Source organism: Prionailurus bengalensis, chromosome A1 (genome assembly GCF_016509475.1).
Source record: "Prionailurus bengalensis isolate Pbe53 chromosome A1, Fcat_Pben_1.1_paternal_pri, whole genome shotgun sequence".
NCBI lineage: Eukaryota > Metazoa > Chordata > Mammalia > Carnivora > Felidae > Prionailurus > Prionailurus bengalensis.
In genome coordinates, this window is record NC_057343.1 from 142,810,001 (window position 1) to 142,831,938 (window position 21,938).

The 21,938-nt window shown below is 34.6% G+C and overlaps 1 protein-coding gene across 3 annotated transcripts in view; it reads right to left on the bottom strand.

The window, feature by feature from the left end:
- AP3B1 (adaptor related protein complex 3 subunit beta 1) overlaps nucleotides 1-21,938 on the bottom strand; it is a 262,894-nt gene that overhangs the window by 57,355 nt on the left and 183,601 nt on the right. For 2 of the 3 annotated variants that reach the window (XM_043592657.1, XM_043592673.1), the window contains exons 22-23: nucleotides 10,421-10,527; nucleotides 7,863-7,934 (exon numbers count right to left, since the gene is read on the bottom strand). In XM_043592657.1, coding sequence (XP_043448592.1) covers nucleotides 7,863-7,934; nucleotides 10,421-10,527 — 179 coding nt within the window. The remainder of the gene's footprint in view (nucleotides 1-7,862; nucleotides 7,935-10,420; nucleotides 10,528-21,938) is intronic. The other variant, XM_043592664.1, reaches the window with a different exon arrangement.

Here is a 21,938-nt window from a genome sequence, read left to right on the forward strand (position 1 = left end):
ACATTTGACATGGTATGTTTAGATACACAATATTATTTTATATGATTCCGTAAGAAGTACTATCTTATATATTCATGTTTAGAGATCACAATTTAATTCGTTCATTAAAGGACCCTTTCTGGAAGTTGATTTTTTCTAATTCTTATTGTAATTGCATTGTTCTAATCTTGTATTATAAAGGCAGCTGCTTGCCTATCATTTGTACTTTCCTCGTTAATCCTGACTCAGTAAATTAACCTTTAATTACAGCCGTTAAAATTGAAATGAGCCTCTTGTCTAGCTGGGGCTGCCCCCTTTCAGTGCATGATTCTGATGAAAATTTTTTAGGGTCAATGAATATGTCCCATGTCATGTCTGATAGCTGCTAAAGATGTGAGGAGGTAAATGTTACCTTAGAAAGATGTGCTTTAAATTTTTAGGAGATCTGTTCTATTGACAGGAACATAAAATAAAAATTGTATTTTTAGTTTCTCAGTTTACCATGCTTTATTTTTTGCCAAATGAAGACGAATATTAAGGATATATAAAGAATAGGTTATTCAGATACATTTAGTTAAACAATTTAAAGCAGTAACTTAATTCTCCATTTTATGTCTTAAATGCTACAGGCTAAATAAGGAGCCCCACTACCTTTTAGTTATGTGCAGGACAGGAATAATTTTTTGTGATGTAACAACCACCTAACTTATTAATAATACAGTCCTTCACAATGACATCAATGGGAATGGATTCTATCATGATTAAGCTAGAAAAAAGAAAAAAAGATTAATTTCATTCATTTAACACACTTTTGATGAGCACCTATTATGCATCAAACACTGGGAATAGAAAGGTCAATAAATAGGCCCTGTCCTATCTTTCAGTTACTCAGTCTAAGTCTTATATTAGATCTATAATACATTTCTAACATAAAAGATAAGGCACCTTTCCCCTATGCTGACACTGATGTTTACTGAAGTCATTGGCATCTCTTCACTTAATTTACCACAGACTTCAAGAGATTTAGTATTGGAAGAAGTCTTAAAAAAAACAATCTATTACAGACTTCTAATTTCACAGATGACAATCTGAACTGAACTTAAATTTTGATGTACTAGCTTAAATTTACAAGGTAATTTTATCAGGTTACATATTCTATGAAGCATGAATGTTAAAATTTCAGTGAAAATATGAAATAAATGAGTTTCTGAAATAATGTATTTTTAAAAACATCTTCCTATGAACTTTCAAACGTATGTGAAAGTAGGAAGATAATGAATAGCTAGTTTCTCCTAACTAAGTTTCAAAAATTTTCAACATCTGTCCAAACTATAATCCAATTCTTTACTTCTAAATGATTTAAAAGCAAATTCCAGATATGATCTAATTGCATAACAGTTTGATTAGTATATCCAAAAGGTAAAGATTTTTAATGAAAAGTCCAATACTATTATTACATCTAAAAGAAAAAAAACCTTCCCTTTAATTTCATGGAAAACAGTGTTCACATTTCCTTGACTATCACACAAGTCTTTTCAGAGTTGGTTTGCTTGAATAAGGATTCAAACAAGATATACACATTACATTTGGCTGGTATCTCTCTTAATCTAAATTATGCATTTTAAAGTAAAACTTACTGGTATTTTGTTTGTGTATGTGTGTGTGTGTATGTGCACGCAGAATTGTAAAATAGATCTTCAGTATTAATTTAACATTTGGGGGAGATATTTATATATTCAGTAATGTGGAACAGCTGCAAATTTAAAGAAATAACCCTTATTGATAGGCCTATAAAAGCTGTCTGTAATTACATTCCTGAATGATTTGAATAATAGTGTGTCTGATATATTCTAAGATAAGTGGCTTTTACTTTCCTTTGATATTAGGGTCATATACTGTACTTATCTATTTTTACTCCATGCTCTCTTCTCTCTGGTAATAAATTAATTTTTTAGTGTTAGTTGGGCATGTGCCCTGTAGTTTAATTCATTTTCTTCTCCTCTGAAGAGAAACAAAGTTTTTCTAAGTATCACAATAATATTTTCCATGTTTAGGTTAGGTTTCTCATGTTAGAAGATCCAATACTATTAATATAAATATTCTATACCATACCCTACCCTATGTTCATGAAAGTTTTTGCAAGCTTTTTAAAGAAGAACAAAGGTAACAGAAGTTAACTTGGCTGATATATGATTACATAATAATTAATACACAATTGGCTAATACATAATAATCTAAGATACTCTAAAGCTTAAAAAAAGTATATTTCACTACAAATACTACAATTCAACACAGCAACAAAATTTGAAATGTACCAGTTGACAGTAACACGAAGTCCAATCAACTCTGGATACATAAAATAAAACTGTCAGAAAAGATTCAATCTTTTTTAAATGAATCTTTTAAGAACCTCATTTCCTACTATAGTACACTTAATTATAATAAATATAAACTAAAAATCATAATCGTGGAAAAGAAGTTGGTAGATGTTCCAGGAATAGTCACAGCTCTGAAAAGAGTGAATCCACAGCAAATGAAAGGAGCTAGTTGTAGAAAGAAGAGAAAAAGAAAGGCCCAAGGCTTTCTTTAACATTGCCTCTTTAATCTCTCAGTTTCTTGTAGGTTTATATACATATTTTCTTTATCTTGTCAGGTGACCTGCTTTTTTGGGGGGCCCAAATCATTACTAGCTCATTAATTAGCATCTGATATAATGGTTTTTTAATTGTGGATAATTTTATTACAATATCGACAAAGCATTAGAAGTATTATACATCAGTCAGGGATAAGATTGGCATACATTTACTTAAGCCAAAAAAAACCATTTTTTTTTTCCAAAAAACCCTGAAACTAAAAATGAATAACAATCTTTTTAAAAAAGCAGCTGCTTTTAATAAGGTTAAGAAAGGGAGAGATGAGAATGGTCTGGTATTAACTATAAGACTTTCTAAGTAGTCTCATAAATAAAATGAAGCAGTAAATAAATAAATGAAAAAATAAAATAAAAATAAATAAATAAATGAAGCAGTAGTATGGTACACCTTAAAGCTTAATTTAAAAATTAAATCAACTCATACCCAGAGGAGAATTGAATGAAAGAATAAGATGGGACATGGCTAGGCAATGGAAGCACAAAATACTGTCAAACTTTAATTAAAAAATGTTTTCAATTTAAGCAGACCCAGGCCAATGATTTTTCATTATTTTTGCCACAGTTCCATGACTACTGACATTTTCATCAGAACAAATAAAGGATTTTTCCCAAATTTAAAATGACAAAATTATTTTTAATTTTGACTTATCATTTCTTCCTCCTATAAACTCAAAGGAATTTGATCTTAGCTAGACTCAACTCTTAGCCTGGGACCTGAATACACCTTAAGTGTTTAAAATGTAAAAAATATATGTTTTTTAAAAGACAATTCTTCCACCATATTAGAGAACAAACTTTACCACAGATATATTATCATTTGTTTTGGGAATGAGACCATACAGTCATTTACAACTTCGTAAATGCTTGTATCAATAAAGGCTCCCTCAAAGAAATTGTGTTCTTGCAGACAAACAAGAAGAAAGCTGGTGCTCTGGCAGAACAGGACAAGCTGACTGGGAAACAAAAATAAAATGCCCTAGCCTAGCATTAGTTAAAAGAGAGACAGACAGACAGACAGACATTTAGACAGACAGAGAGATCTACTTAATATAAAAGCCCACTTAAGAGAAACAGAAATTAACTACAATTATAATTGTTATCATTATAGTATGTAATTATCCTAATAATTCCAAATTCTGTTTAGTAAATTTCAGACTGAGTAAATCAGATTCTGTTTCATGAATTATGGTTTGTTATTTATGTTCTTTTAAAATTGATATAGTAACCTGCACAACAAAGCAGGTATGACAGTCATTCTTCTCTATTTTCCAATTAAGTTCCTATAACACAAACAGGGTCAGGACCTACCTCATCCCTAATCATGGACAGTTGTAACTTCATTAGTTGCCAATCTGTCAACAGCAAAAGCTATAAGCCTAGTTGCTAGTCATTTTTCTATACTCCTTAGATAAGAAACTTGACAGAACTAGTGATAAACACTAACTTCAGATGCTAAATTTGATTTGTGTATGAGAAAATGCCTTTTCTTCAGTCTCCCTGCCGAAATTCAAGTGCATTACATAACGGGTTACTTCTTCCTATCCTTTAGCTTGAAAATCCTTGAGGGGGTGGAAGGACCTTAGTTACACGGCTTCTTGGTCATAATGACAACTTTAACGCCATTCTTTTGCTGGTCACAGTAAATCCCATGCTGGCTACCTGTAACAACACGCACAGACCTTAGTTTAAGGCTACTGTTGCCACTGTTTTCACCCAGGCATGATGAGGCTTTATTCCATCATTAAGTGAGGAAGTCATGTTTCACAGTGGCAATTTAAGGAAAGCAGGTGGTGAACAGCATGGACTGTGAAAATTATTCTTCTACTTCTTGTCAGAGAGGAAAAGCCGTTCAGATACCTAAATTTTAACTGTGAAATGTCAAAAGTAACTCTTGTTAGATTTTAAGCTATAATAAGCACAGAGAAAGCTAAGTCAGACTGCGGAGTTTAGCCAACATAAAATCAGAGAAATAATGACAAATAATGACAACCTGTATCTAGGAAACTACCAAATGTTCCAAAATAAAAACACTTGGTATACTATAATTATGTACCCTTGGAGAAATTTTTCTTTATGTTGTTGCTCAACTGTAAACTCCATGAGGGCAGAAGCCTAGTCCATGCGGTTCACTGTATCTTTGGCACCTGCCTCATATTCTGGCCTGAATAAAACTGTGTGCAATGAATGAAACATTTACTGGCACATGCGTAGTAAAGAATTTTTCAAAGACAGGTCTGGACTTTGTCCTAGCTCTTGAGATGTAACCTCTAAACCTTTGCAATATCCTGAATGAGAGGACTGCCTACTTATTCATGGTGAGCCCCTACCGGACCAAACCTGACACATGATGCTGAGGAAGTGATTCACAGTGGGCCCTAGACAGCTTATGTGAAGGATAATACTCCATGTGTACTGACATACTTTGACGCCAGTAGGGTGACCCAGAAACTTTGAATCTAAAACCCATCCAGAATTTCTGTGTTTCTTCCTTTCACTGGATCTAATTTGTATCCTATTGCTATCATAAAACTGTAATGTTAAGTATAGTGCTTTCCTGAGTTCTGTGAATTGTTTTAGTGAATTATCAAGCTTGAGGGTAGTTTTAGGAAACCCCTAACCCTGTATTTGGTCTCAGTAGTCTTGCGCCAAGTTAGCAGTTTGCAGGACTGTGGACCTTACATGGAGTTTGGTAACTTCAAATAGTATACTGTATCAAATAGGGCTTTTCTTTTTGCAACTCTCGTTTCTCGTTCATGGACTGTTGTTGGGATTACTTACCATTCCTCAATTTATTACCTTGTTTTCTATAATGATCTCTTTTTAAATGAATCTCCTGCGCCCTCATAAGTTAATTCCACTTGGGGATTGTGATCCATGAAGATCAAATCTCTTATATTAGGGCAACTAAGTCAGTGCTTCCTCACTAATGAGCCACAAATAGGTTATGGGTCTGTTGTGATGTTGCCCCCACCATTAGCCCTTGGGAATGCCAGGGGGGGCCTGTGGTAGCTGGAGCTCCTGAGTTGGGTACATTCTGCCTCCTACAGAAATCACTGCTTACCCCAATGCACATCACAAGTATTATCACTTTTCTATGTGTACTATAACATGAAAATATTGGAAAGGAGTAAGTTAAAAAATCATTATTACAATTTTCCCATGCCAGTATGCCACCAACATACTTTTCCAACATCAGATTTGGTTATTCCAACCTATCTGTGCTACGCTTTAGTCACACTGAATTACTGTTTCTCTAATACCCCAAGCTTGTTCACACCTCAAGCCTTTGCATACCCTATTTCCTGGGTCAGTGACATCAATCTTGCTCTAACCTAGCCACCTAGACAAACTCTTACTATTCTCCTAGATTCAGTTCTCAGTCACATATGCAAATTCTTTTCTAAGAGATCTCTGTCATCCAGTTGTACCTAAGCAGATTTATACGTCCAGTGTAGCATTTACTACAATCAGATGCTTTGCCTGTTTCCCTTCCTGATCTGAGTTTCCTGATACCATGTTCTACAATTCACCTTCTTCAAAATTCATCTTCTTGGCTTTTTTTCTTTGTTGCCTTTAAAGCATGATGTTTCCGAGAATTCCATCCCTATCCGTCTCTTCTCACTGCACATGCCCTTAGGCACAGAACAGAATTCAAACATTTTCAGGCTCATTATTTCATTTATTTTTCATGAAAACACAATTAAGTGTTTAGGGACAGCATTATCTCCATTTCATAAATTCAAAAATTAAAGTCTACACAAGTCAAAGAAGCGCCTAGCCATGATAATAAGTAGCTCAGCCAAGGATAGGTATCAGGTATCGGAGCTCTAAATTCAATACATTTCCTAAATGTTGCCCTGACTGTCTAAAGTAAACTAGAACCCTTAAAAAGTATATTCCCATAGAAACCTTCTGACTTGTGACTAGGTGCTGAAGAACCACAGGTACTATACCTCCCTTATGGGTTTCAAAGCATTTTAGGGATTGAACTCAGAAGTCATTTTTCCATAGAAACATAAATCTGAAACACTAAGTAAGCAAATTAATAATCTTTCTTATAAACCTAGTTTGAGAAGAAACAAAAAATGCAAAGAATGAGATAAGATTTCATGTTGATGTTTATCAGTAAAAAACACAGAAAAAGTTTTGAGAGGTAACTTTAACTGCTGAATTCACTTTAATACTTTTGTGTTCCAAATGTGAAAAAATTATTTAAAGCAGAAACACCAATTCTCACTCCAACATTTCTAATACCAGACGTGAACAATTTTATTCTTATTTCTCATTTAACCTTATATGCAAATTGTCTTTTCCCCCACCTCACTTTTTTCTCATCCCCTCCAGAAGCTGTAACAACCTGAGGATTGCTGCTTCTGAATTCCTGGGGCTTAATGTGAAACAATTTAGAAACTCTTAGCCTAGCAATAATCTAGTAAAAAAATAGGGTTAATAATTCACTAAAAAAGTTATAGTTTGTTCACGGACATACTACAGCAGGAAATAAAATGTTTCTTCATTTTTAACCATCTGTTGTCCAACTGCCAATTAATCTCAACTAAGACTGAAACAAATACTGTGTTTATACATCTTCTTTATCACAGTTTCAAAAACTAGGCCTTTCCTTACAATGATCATGATATTCATTTGGAATTATGTTAAAAAAATCCGTGTTCTGAATAGAAAATTTAAATGGTTAGAACAAACAGTAAAAATTTTCATTTGAAAAATATTTAATGTAAAAAAGGAACTCTCCTTTGGGTTTCATTGTAAATGTTTTCATAATTTCAAAAAATAAAATATACCCATATTCTACCAAATACACAAGGAAAATAAATTTAAATAATCTACTGGAATAAATAAAAATCATCTATGGACTATGAGGTCATATAAACACAACTACTCGAAATTGTTCAACATTTTGGAAAATTATGTTGCTGATGGCAACACCTCAATCCACACTATTTGAGTTGCTGATACACCTACATCAGTCACATTCATGGTGGTTCTACATATCAGTGCCAGCATTATTTAACCACTTAAGTATGTTTCTAGGACAGCCACAGACAAGCGTTTATATAGCAATGTAACTATTACTTTATTACAAATTACTTTTACTTCTTCTTTCTATTCAATAAGGACAACATATTGATTTAAAAATTATCGATGTACTCTTATCTAAGAATTTCACTTCAGGATCCAAAAGGCTCCCATATTTATTAAGGTTCCATACCATTATATGAGGGTTATAATCTTTAAAGGTCTTTCTTGATTTTTCTTCTGATGTCTTTAATCTTACTTCTTTCTAAATTCAGATACATAATGAAAAAACTTGATTAATTTGCTTGATTAATCTTCTTTTTTAAGTACTGTTTTGAGGGCTGGAGGTGAGATTAGGAGCCATACCATTCGGTACCAGAATATTCAGTTTATTTCTATAGGTTCCACTTTTCAAAGTGCTACCTTTCCTTATGTGATTGTTGCTAGTGAATTTCTGGTTGCCATTCTTTTTTCCCCTAATGTTTATTTTTCTATTTTTGAGAGTGAGAGAGTGCGAGCAGGGGAGGTGAAGAGAGAGAGAGAGAGGGTGACAGAGGATACAAGCGGGCTTTGCACTGACAGCACGGAGCCCAAAGCAAGGCTCAAACTCCCACACCGTGAAATCATGACCTGAGCCAAAGTCAGATGCTCAACTGACAGAGCCACCCAGGTGCCCCATCTGGTTGCCATTCCTATTACTACTATTTGTTTTTATCTTTTGTTAGCTTTTGGGGATAAGTTGGTGATCCTGCTTCACACGGTTGAACCTGACAGTCTTTAAAAAAAATTCTTTTTTTGAGTATAGATGACACACAAATATAGTTTCAGGTATATAGCACAATGCTTCAGCGTCACTATATATTATGCTATGCTCACCACAACTGTCGCTACCACCTGTCACCATACATTATTACAATATCATGGGCTGTATTCCCTATGTTGTGCCATTAATTCCCATGACTTATTCATTCCGCAACTGGAAGGCTGTATCTCCCATCCCCCTCTACCCAATTTTGCCTATTTGGCAGTGCTTTTTTTGTATACTGTTAGGATGCAGTGCTCTTCTTTTCCTTTGAAGAGGCCATCCCAATAAATATTTTTCTTAGAATGAAGGGTGAGTCCTTCAATTAGTTTGTGACGAATGAAAATTTACTGCAAGGTTTTCTAATCTCAACTGTATTCTTCTTAGAGCTAATAAAGTATGAGAGTCTACTCAGGATCCATTATCACATATCGTATCACTTTCAAAAATATTAGTTATTATTTATTGAGTGATGACAATGTGCCAGTCACTGTTCTAAGAGCTTTACATTTATTATCTCATTAATGCCATAACGATCCTATGAGGTATGTATGGTATTCACAGGAAAAGTGAGGTACAGAAAAGTTACATACCAATTTGCCCAACCACACAGCTAGTAAGTGGTTAAACAGAGATTTGTGCCCTGGTCATCTGGTATCAGAACCCAAGTTATTTATCCACTACCTTACTGCCTCCCAAGTTTTTAGGGCCCTCCCTTCCCCTCAAGGACTAACTGCTTCACAACAGATTTTTCACTACTTTTCTTTACGGACTACTCAAAGACTCAAGAAATACTTGATTACTTAAATAAGAAAGACTTAACTGCTTATTTTCACTGTCTCCCCCCATCTCTTTCAATGTGCCTTCTCCTTTTGGCAACAAGAAGGGAAAAACTAAAACCCACATATCGTTCTTCCTCATTTCTGAGCGGTTAAAGAGATAATCGCATTCTATACCTTAAAACAGCATTGTCAACTTAATAGTTTCATTTTGTGCCTGCTATCACATTTGCTATGATGGGGAAATCTTTTATAACAAGTACAAGAATTAGATACTCCTCTTTCCCACTTCTGGCAGAACCAGCTCGGTGTTCCCCAGGAGCTCCGATCACCAATTATGTCTGTACTCTGCAATACTCTGCCAACCCTGGGAACCAGTGATAAACCAGATCTGTTCAAGCTACCTGTGTTCCCATCAGATCTTACTATTTTATCTCTTAGTTCGTCAGGTTTCTGAAAACAAGTTAAAAGGAGGTCAAGCATATCAACAGATTATACATCCTAGGCAGCACGCCTGATTTAGAGTAAAAGATAAGTGGATATAATACGCTAACACAGAAGAAGTTATTGGAGTTCCAGATACTACGATGGGCTGATGGCTTTGGCACTATTTTGAGATAGGCAGGCCTTCTGTCCCACTTCAAGCCCTACCACATAAGTAATATTAAAAAATTCTCTTACAGATACTAACGCATGTAAATAAAAATATGAAGATAATGCAAAAAGAAACACAATCTTGAATTTTTAAATGAAAACAGGCAGGTAATTTTAGTAGTCTATGATAAAAGAACAGTGTAACAGAATCAGAATGATTTTGGGAATTTAAGTCTGCTAATGTAGACAACAATTCTTTATGGCAGAATTTATATATATATAAACTAACTCAATGTGGCAAAGAACCCTTGTATGCTACAGATATGTAAGAGTGCCAGAGAAAAACGTACGCATGATAATTAAATGTGGATAACAAGCAGAAGTCATTTGTGAGGATAATGGTTGGGAAAGAGCAAACTTTTAAAATATTTGTAAAATTAAAAGGTCAGATCTGCATTGGACTTGTTTAGAGAAGAAAGTGTTCAAAGACTATGAATCCAATTATTTGCATTTTAATAAAAAAGATGCGATGGTATCATATGCAAACTGAGGTAATACACTGAGAAAATTACTTACGGTAATGACTGATGAAGTAGTTGACAAATTTAAACCTTCAAGATCAGCTATCAAGCTTGGAGAAAGAGCTGGTGTGGGAAGTGCGACGGGAATGGATACTGGGTTAACTAGAAGAAAAGGCCCAAATTAGCAAATGTGCATGAAGATTTAATTCATATTATTAAAAGCAACATTTTTATTTTGTTAGTAAATCTAATTAAATTACTTTGATTAATAAATCTATGACAATTCTATTTAACATCTTGATCCAGTTAAGTTTATTATCAAGTCATGGCAGTTATTAGTCTTAGCTTTCAGAACCTAATGGCAAATCCTGAAACAAAATAAAGATACAAATACCCTGAACAAAAGTTTTTGAAAATTTTTATCACATAACATTATCACTAACATTTATCACCCAGTAACTTCACTTAAAAAAAAAAAAAAGGTAAAGCAACATTTTTTCAGCTAAAAAATAACAACAGCTTTTCAAGAGTTCTCCAATAGAGTTAGAAGTCTTAAGAGGCTATTTTTAAACCCTTTCTCTATTTTTTTTTCCACTGTAATAATTACAGGGGCCAAGCCACCTAACTCCCTTCTAATTAGACTTTGTCAGCAAAAACCATGTACTAGATAGGAATTTTTTTATTCTAAAACTACTATGTATGTGAGATCAGGTGTCTGAAAATTTGAAAATCTTTGAAAAAATGCCAATCTCATTCTCCCTGGCTTAAGACTCTTCAAAGGCTCACAACTGCCTACAAGGTAAAAGTCCAACTCTTTGATTAGATGCACAAAGTTCTCTGTGATCCAGCTCGGCACTGTCCAATAGAATTTTCTACGATGATGGAAATGTTCTATAGCTGTGCTGTCCAATATAGTGGCCACTAGCATATATACCTAATGTGTTCTTAAAATATGGCTAGTATGATTAAAGAATTGTATTTCAAATTTTAATTAATTTAAATTAAACAGGTACACGTGGCAGGTAGCCATCATACTGGGCAGCATAAGACTATCTCCAATTTCATCAGTGACTCCTGTGTTCTAGCCCTACTGATTAATACTCCCCAATATCTTGTTTCATGTCTTTGAGCTTTCTATATTCTGTTCTTTGCCTAGAAGGTTCTTCTCTGCCTTGTTTACCTTGCAACTTCTATCCATTAAGATACGACTTAGAAGGCAAGCACAACCTGACTCACATACACACAGCTTCTATGGGCCTTCTTTGTTCTACAGATATACTTGGACGCACGTCTATGACTGTACTTCTCTCGAAATACAAATTTGTGTCTTTTTATTTTTTATGTCTAAAAGTCTACTAACGTATAAATTTTTAGTGTTTAGAAACTGCTTGACTATTGAATGAAAAAAATTAAAATGTGGAAAATGTTTTAGCTTCCAACAAATTCTCACTCCAAAAGACGACCATGGAGGAAGTAACATTTACTTAATTTGACAGGACTTCTCAAGTCATATTTTTTTCTCTTTTAGTCTCACAGTAACCTGTAGTTATACAGAAAAAATATTTATTCATAAAGTTAGGAATAAAAAATGATATTGCCCAAAGAAGAAATTTTCAAAGGAAATCTTAAATAAAATTTCAACATATAAAATAGAAAAAGCAGAGTGGAGACTGGGTGGAGGAGGGAATGGAGCCCTTGGTTTCCTCCTTATTCTTTTATTGTGTCTGAAACACTGCTATAAATCCCCAGGCTTCCTCAGACTTATGTTGAAAACCAATGTACAGTTAGCAAGTATAACAGGGAGTTAGGGGAAAAAGAAAGATAAATGGGGATATGGTGGTACAAGAAGTCTTCATGAATAGGAGGAAATGAAGCCCAGTTTTTAAGTGTGGGCAAGATTTAAATAAGAGCAAAGGAAGAAGCTGGTGAATTTGTAGGTGAGAAAATATTTTGAACAAGGGCTCAGAAGTGGGAAACTGGAAACCTAAGGGGATTATATTTATCCTGTACACCAAAGGGAGCTGCTGTTACAAACTACCAAAAAGAAGAACGATATAGGTACTGCTGGATATTAGTATAAAGACAAATGAAAGAAGGAACTGTCAGGTTGGCAGTGGGGAAGAATTATAATAGTTTAGGCATGACATGAAAAGGACTAAAGATAACAACAGTTGAGAAGGCAGAAAAAGTACTTATGTTAAAAGACGCTGTAAACTGAGGCACAGGAAGATTACGTCTTGCCGATGTCATAAGAGAAGTGAATAGAAGAATCACTGGGGCACCAGGAACAGGTTCTCCTATCTTGGATCAAAATATGCTGCCTTTCCAAAAGATCACTTTTTCTGGTAGGTTCTAAATGTTGGTTCATTTGTTTGTCTGTCCATCCACCATCCATCCAAAATACTAGATGCCCATGTAAGGGAAAAAGAATGAATAAGAAATAGCCTCTGATTTCAACTATGGCTTGGCTAAAGACAGAAGAAAAAGACATCAAAACACAGGAGAAAAATTCATCTTAAAGTCTGACTTAAAAAAAAAAAAAGATAGGGTTTTAATATCATTTCAGGAGACAGAGGCTCTGGTACTATCGAAATGATTACACAACTATTTACAGGTCTGGCAAGATAAAAGCTTGCACTGAAAGTTTATCCTAAATTGGATTCTGAGGTTAGTTGACTATCGTAAGTATTTAATTGATGTGTAAGAAAAAAATGATTCTATTAGTTTAAAAATATATATAACCTGGCATACAGATTAAAACCAGGTATCATTTCTAGCCATCAAACTGGCGAAAGCAATTTTTAAGTATAAAACTCATCATCTGTAAGGATATAAGGAATGGGTATTCTCCTACTAATACTGTATAAGCTGGTACAAGCTTTGGCAATTTTAGACAACAGAATTCTTCAAAGCCTTTGTTCTAGCAATTCTACTCTTGGGAATTTATCTTAAGGAAACGGTCATGGAGATAATGCAATAATATACTTATGATGATGTGTATTGCTTCACTGATTATGAAGGCAAAAAAATGGAAACAAGTTACATTTCCAACAAGAGTAAACCTGTTAAACAGAATTTACTACAATAACATAAAGGATAACCATGCAATCATTAAAAATGAAATTGTTAAAGAATACTTATGGCATGGAAAGGAATGTGTATGATAAACAGAGAAGCAAATGATAAGAGTATCCCTGCAATATCAAAAATCAACGAGGGGAGGGAAGGGGAATTGCATATAAAAAGATCTGAACTGGTGTGCCAGGATGGAAACCAAGGGTTTTTGGATTACACATTTATTTTCTTATTTTTAAAACTTCCTGCAAAAACACTTTTTTACTAAAGTACAGTTAACCCTTTAACAACACAGGTTTGAACTATGTGGATCCACTTATGTAGATTTTTTTAAAGATACAGTATAATACTAAAAGTATATTTTATCTTCCTTGTGATTTTCTTAATAACACTCTTCTCTAGATTATCCTAAGAATATGGTATGTAATAGATATTACATACAAAATATGTGTTAACTGACTGTTTATATTACCAGTAAGGCTTCCAGTCAACAGTAGGCTATTAGTAGCTAGGTTTTTGGGAAGTCAAAAGTTAAATGTGGATTTTCGACTGTGTGTGGGTCAGCACTCCTAAACCCTACAATGTTCAAAGGTCTATTGCATAATTATACAATTATTCTTCTGATCAAAGTTTTGTTTCAAAACTTAAGACTACATAAAAGTTTTAGTATATAATGGTTTAACGTGACTGTATTTAACTTGTTAAATGTAATTTGTTGCTGCTGCATCATTTTTACAATCATCTCCATCATAGGTAACACCCTATATAATGCATATCATGGTGCCCAGCAGAGTTTTAAGTGTTTTTACATTATCGGTATATTTAATCCACTTAATATTGCTAAAAAGTATTACTATTATCCCAATTTTATATATTAAAGGAATTAAGTACAGAGTAAGTAATTTGTCCAAGGTGACCCAGCTAGTAATTAAAACAACTGGAATTCAAACTCAGACACTCCAGCTCCACTGTCCTCTTTGCCACTCCACTCTACTGCCTCTAGTACAATTTATTCAACAGTATGATATCACAGACCATAAGGTTTAGGTGAGGCATTATTACTGGTGGCTGATAAAAATTTTAAAAAGACTCCACCGTTAGTTGAAGCAATAGTATAATTACACAGGTTTACATGTCCTATAAAAGAACACCAGAGTATGATTGTTGCTTTATGATCATCCCATCAAGATCACATGATATGGGGTACTGAAAGATATCTTCATTTCCAGAAATATAAAATACCCAAGGAACTTTTTATTTTTATTTATTTTTTATTTTTATTTTTTTTCAACGTTTATTTATTCTTGGGACAGAGAGAGACAGAGCATGAATGGGGGAGGGGCAGAGAGAGAGGGAGACACAGAATTGGAAACAGGCTCCAGGCTCTGAGCCATCAGCCCAGAGCCTGATGCGGGGCTCGAACTCACGGACCGCGAGATCGTGACCTGGCTGAAGTTGGACGCTTAACCGACTGCGCCACCCAGGCGCCCCTGGAACTTTTTAAGTGTAAGGGGAGAAACAGAGCTCCTTGGGTAGGGACAGTGTTGTATCCATTTAAAATCTCCAGCATGTAGCAGATTACCTAGATCACAGCTAGTGTTCAATAAATGCTTTTTGAAAGAAGAAACAGATAAAATTCAGTCTTGTAGTTTTCCTGGTATGCAGTGCATACTGAATACATAACCTCTGTGGATTATGAGGTTCCTCTTAGATAAAACATAAGGAATGTGTCTGACCCTCCTTCAAAATTTATCTAATTCTCACAGCTGAGACACTCAAGCTATTGGAGAGTGACATTTTAGTTTCTGATCAACAAACTGTTTGCCATAGACAATGAGAACTACTATAGGCTAACAAGCAGCATAAATTAAATCAGTATCTTAAGAACCATCATCAACAAAGATTTTCTCCCATCGCACTCCTTATCTTTTTTTTTTTTTTTTTAAGTAGGCTTCATGCCCAGTGCAGAGCCCAGTGCGGGGCGTGAACTCACAACCCTGAGATCAAGACCCAAGCTGAGACAGAGTCAGATGCTTAACTGACTGAACCACAGGGCAGCCCTCCACTTACCTTTACCTCTAAGCTAGGATCACAGTTCTTTCACAAGACCTTTATAGCTTTTTAATTCGTCTCCCCCCTCATTTATTCACACTTTGTACCTCTACTGTTCAGGTGTCTGTGCCCCAGACTAGATTTTAGTCTCTGAAAGAGAATCACTGAATTCTATTGACCCATCCTAGCAAACAAAAAAAGGGTATCCAGCAAAGTACCCTTACACCTAGCAGACAATCTGCAAATGCTTGCTGAGCTGACTTGTTAAAAAGAGAAGCTCTGATTGTTATTTCTGACAAATGCAAAATAAAAGATTTGTAAAGAAACAGTTCTCAGGGGAGCGGCTGGGTGGCTCAGTCGGTTGGGCATCTGACTTTGGCTCAGTTCATGATCTCGCAGTCCGTGAGGTTCAAGCCCTGCGTCGGGCTCTGCGCTGACAGCTCAGAGCCGAGAGCCTGTTTCAGGTTCTGTCTCCCTTTCTCTCTGCCCCTCTCCCGCTTACACTCTGTCTCTCAAAAATAAAATTAACACATTAAAAAAAAAAAAGAAATAGTTCTCAGGTATTAAAAAAAAACACAGAAATATATCCTATGTTGAGTTAAAATGTAAGTTAGGGTGAAATTTCCTTAAAATTAAAAAACATCTCATGTTTAAATTCTTAAAATTTAGTGTTTAAGAAAACTTTTGCTGCTACATATGAAAACATACTTTTAAAAAGAATCAAATAATAAAAATTGTATCATTTTACAGGTTTCAATTTTTCCTTAGCTGCCAGGAAATCCGGAGTGTAATATAAAGTGTATTTTCTGCACTCCAGTACCTTGTAACATTTACCCTTAATTTCTTCTTAAATACACTTGACTATTATTCTTCCACAATTTTAAACTTTTTAAATTGTAAAAGTTCCATATTCATGTAAAATGTTCATTGTGGCAGGAAGACATAAAATATAAAATAAGTCTCTCTCTCCCCTCTGTTCCTAGTTTAGTCCTATATCTCAAAGGGGCCAGAGCTAACCCTTACTGTTTATTCTGCAGCCTTCTGGAAAAATAGCAAGTACAATCATATCTGTGCTCGTGTGCTGGATGTAGTTCCTCTTTTACTCTTTTCTTACAGAAGTGGAATTATGATCTACATGTACTTTTTTTTTTAACTTACAATAATTTGGATATATAATTAGATAATTAGCACACAAGGATTTGCTTCATTTTCGTTAATAAGTTGTATCATCCTACTGGTAGATATTTTGACTTTGGATTTCACTGTAATAAATAATGCTGCAATGAAGTTTTTACATATACCTTTGCATGTTTTATTAACTTGGCAAATATTTAATGGGTGCTCACTATCTGCCAGGTGCCATTCTAGGTACTAGGAACACCAGCGAGTAAGAAGGACAAGGTTCCCATTCTCATGGAATTTGTATCCTAGTTGGGCAAGACAGACAATAAACAAAGTACTACAAATATTTGCGATAATTTCAGATGGTGAAAAATGCTCTCAAGACAATCAAAGCTGATTCATAAAGCTGTGTAAGAGAAGGTAACTTTTGATCCGGTATTTGAAAGATAAGATGCAGTCTGCCATAAGAAAATCTAAAGAAGTGTTCTTTGGTAACAGCAGTACGAAGGCCCTTGGCAGGAATGAGACTGGTATATTTCAGAAATGCAGAGGAGCATAGTAGGTAAGAGGTAGACATGAGTCAGATCACCTAAAGGTCTTAGACACCTAGAAATATACATTTTAACTGCAAAATTAAGCCATTAAATTAAAGTGTCTAAAACAAGAAAGAAGTAGGATCTGATTTTCCTACAAAAGAACTGCTAGTTCAAAGGGTGTGTGCGATTTAAGTTTTGACAAATACTGCGAAAATGACTCCAAAAGCTTCACCTACTTTTATTCCTATCAAAAACATATGTAGGGTGCCTGTTTCTCCAAACCTTATCAACACTGGATGCTGCTTTAAAATCTACGCCAATAGGTAAAAAGTGGTATTAACTCATAAATCTTTGCCAATAGTGAAATGATGCAAATTTGGGTTGAACTTTATTTTACTCAGGTGTATATCACAGTGATTGGGTGTTTATACATTAAAGAATAACCCCCACAATAACTCTAGTTACTACCTGCCACTATACAAAGTTGTTACAACTTTGTTATTATTGACTATATTCCCTATGCTGAACCTTATATCCTCATGACTTATTTATATAACTGTTAAGTTTGTACCTCTTTATCCCCTTTACCTAATTTGCCTGTCCCCTAAATCCTCCCTACTCTGGGAACTAACACTTTGTTTTCTGACCCTATGAATCTGTTTCTGTATTGTTAATTCATTTGTTTTGTTTTTTATATTCCACATATAAATGAAGTCATACAGTATTCATCTTTCATTTATTTCACTTAGCATAATAGCCTCTAGGTCCACCCATGTTGTTGCAAATGGCAAGATTCCATTCTTTTTTATAGATGAGTAATATGACTGTGTGTGCGTATACACATCATATATACACATACCACATCTCACCATATATGTATGTGTGTGTGTGTGTGCGTGTGTGTGCACCACATCTTTGTCCATTTATCTACCAATAGAGAGTTGTTTCCATATCTTGGCTATTGCAAATAATGCTGCAGTGAACACAGAGGTACATGTATCTGTAGACAAATAGCCCAGAAGCAGGATTGCTAGATTGCATGGTATTTCTATTTTTAATTTTTTGAGAAATCTCCATACTGTTTTCCATAGTGGTTGCACCAATTTACATTCCCACCAACAGTGTCTGAGGGTTCCCATGTCTCTAGTTTATCAACAATACTTGTTACTTTTTGTCTTTTTGATAATAGCTAATCTGAAAAGTATGAAGTAATATCTTATTGTGGGTTTTTTGTTACTGTTGTTCATTTGCTTGTTTTCCTTGAAGCCAATGACTTTATTCTTTTTTTTTTTAAGTTTTAATTTTAATCATCTGGTACTCATCACAAAGGCACTCCTTAATCCCCATCAACTATTTCACACATCCCCCCACTCACCTCCCCTGTGGAACCACCTGTTTGTTCTCTATAGTTAAGAGTCTGTTTCTTCATTTGTCTCTCTTTCTTTTCTTTTCTTCTTTTCTTTCTTTTTTCTTTTTGGCCTTTGCTAGCTTGTTTTGTTATTTATTTATATGTTTGTTTGTTTTTAAATGTTTATCTGTTTACTTTTGAGAGAGATAGAGAGCACAAGCCGGGTAAGGGCAGAGAGAGAAAGGGAGAGAGAGAATCCCAAGCACAGTCTGCACCGTTAGCGTAGAGCCTGACATGCGGCTCAAACTCACAGACTGTGAGATTATGACCTGACCAAAATCAAGAGTTGGCCACTTAACGAACTATAAGCCACCCAGGCACTCCTGTTTTGTTTTTTAAATTCTACATTAAGGCTGAAAACACATGGTATTTGTCTTTCTCTGACTGACTTATTTCACTTAGCATTATTCTCTCTAGCTCCATCCATGTCAATGCAAATGGCTAAATTCCATTCTTTTTTATGTCTGAATAATATTCCATTCACATCTTCTTTATCCATTCATCAGTCAATGGACATGAGCTGCTTCTATATCTTGACTATTATAAATAATGCTGCTATAAGCACTGGGGTGCATGTATCCCTTTGAACTACTGTTTTTGTATTCTTTGGCTAAAATAATCAGCAGTGTGACTGCTGGATCGTAGGGTAGTTCTGTTTTTAACTTTTGGAGGAACCTCCACACTGTTTTCCACAGTGTTTGCACCAGCTTGCATTCTCACCAACAGTGCACATAGGTTCTTTTTTCCCCACATACTCACGAACACTTGTTTCTTATGTTTTTTATTTTAGCCATTCTGACAGGTGTCAGGTGGTATCTCGTTGTAGTTTTGATTTGCATTTCCCTAATAAGTGATGGTGAACATCTTTTCATATGTCTGTTGGCCAACTGTATGCCTTCTTTGGAAAAATGTCCATTCAAACCCTCTGCCCATTTTTTAATAAGGTTGTTTCTTTAACACTAAGTTGGGTGCCTTCTTGATATATTTTAGGTATTAACCTCTCATTGGATGCATGATTTGCAAATATCTTCTCCCATTCAATAGGATGTCTTTTAGTTTTGTTGATGGTTTCTTTCACCTGCAAAAGCTTTTTTGTTTGATGTAATCCCACTTATTTATTTTAGCTCTTGTTGCCCTTGTCTGAGGAGACTGGTTCAAAAAACATACAAAGACTATTGTCAAAGAGCTTACTGCCTATGTTTTCTTTTAGGAATTTTATGGTTTCAGGTCTTACATTCAAGTCTTAAATCCACTGTGAATTTACTTTGTATATGGTATAAGACAATGGTCCAGTTTCATTCTTTAGCATGTAGCTGTCCCGTTTTCCCAACAACATTTATTAAAGAGACTGTCTTACCCCATTGTATATTCATGCCTCCTTTGTCCCAGATTAACTGGCCATATATGTGAGGGTTTATTTCTGGGCTCTATATTTTATTCTATTGGCCTGGTATCTGTTTTCATACCAGCATCGCACTACTTTGATTACTATAGTTCTATAGTATAGTTTGAAATCAGGGAGTGTGGTACCTCCAAGCTTTGTTCTTTTTCAAGATTGCTTTGGCAATTTGGGGCCCTTTGTGGTTCCATAAAAATTTTAGGATTCTTTGTTCTAGTTCTGTGAAAAATGTCATTGGTATTTTGATGGGGAGTTTACTTAATCGGCAGATTACTTTTGGTAGTATGGACATTTTAACATTATAAATTCTTCCAACCCATGAGCATGGTGTATCTTTTTCTTTATTTGGGTCATCTTCAATTGCTTTTACCAGTGTCTTATAGTTTTCAGAATACAGGTCTTTCAATTCCTAGGATAAATTCATTCCTAGGTATTTTATTCTTTTTGATGCAATCATAAATGGGATTGCTTTCTTAATTTCTTTTTCTGACAGTCTGCTATTAGTGTATAGAAATGCAATGAATTTCTATATCCTAATTTCATATCCACTGATTTTACTCAATTCATTTATTAGGTCTAATAGTTTTTTGGTGAAGTCTTTAGGGTTTTCTATACATAATATCCTGTCATCTGCAAATAGTTTTACTTATTCCTTTCAAATTTGGATGACTTCTTGTTCCCCAACTGCTGTGGGTAGGGCTTCCAGTACTATGATGAATAAAAGTGGGAAGAATGGGCATTCTTGTCTTGATCCCATCTTAGAAGAAAAGCTTTAAGCTTTTCAAAGTTGAATATGTTGTTAGCGGTGGGTTTGTTACATATAGCCTTTTTTATGTTGGGGTACATTCCTTCTATACTCACTTTATTGAGAATTTTTAATCATAAATGGATGCTGAATTTTGCCAAATGCTTTTTCAGCATCTATTGAGATGATCATATGATTTTTTTCCTTTTTGTTAATGTGGTGTATCATGTGTACTGATTTGCAGATATAAAACCATCCTTGTATCCTTGTATTTGATCATGGTGCATGATCCTTTTAATGTGTTGTTGAATTCAGCTTGCTAATATTTTGTTAAGGATTTTTGCCTTTATGTTCATTAAGGATATTGGCCTGTAATTTTATATTTAGGGTGTCTCCGGTTTTGGTATAAGGGTTATCCTGGCCTCGTAAAGCATGTTTGGTAGCATTCATTCCTCTTCAATTTTTCGAATAATTTGAGTACAGATACTAACTCTTGTTTAAATGTTTGGCAGAATTTATTTGTGAAGCCGTCTGGTCCTGGACTTTCATTTTGTGGAGTTTTAAAATTACTGATTCAATTTCATCACTTGTAATCAGTCCGCTAAGATTTTCAATTTCTTCATGATTCTGTCTTAGAAGGTTGTGTTTCTTGGAATCCACTTCTTTTAGTTTTCCAAGCTTTTTGGAGTATAATTTTTCATAGGCTCCAACTTTATTTTTACTTTCTTTATGCTAAGTATTTCTCTATAATTTCTCTATATTAAGAATTTGCCATGACTACTGAAGATAGGCCAGGTAAACAATATAAATAGAACAGTCCTATTTATGACAAAATGAGACAATCTAAACACATAACTTCCCTTTAGCATGAAAAAACTATAATGCAAAATGACAGTAGTTTAATATTTATAGTATTTTACTTGCTGTTTCTCTTTTTTCTGTATAAAATCTACATACCAATAAAGTGAGTTAGTTCCATTATCTCTTTCTCGCAATGCAAGGATATTTAAAAGATGATGAATATACCTTTGCACACTTGGGTGAGTATATGAGTAAGATTCTCAATTCTTAGAAGTGGATTTGGTAGGACAAAGATATTGTACAGTTATAATATTGATAAATATAGCAACACCAGCCTCCAAAATCTTCGTTATCTATTTCTATTCCTACCAAAAGTGCACCAAGTAGAACATTGTGGTGTCTTTTACATTTCCAGTTATTTTCCTCATTCTCTAC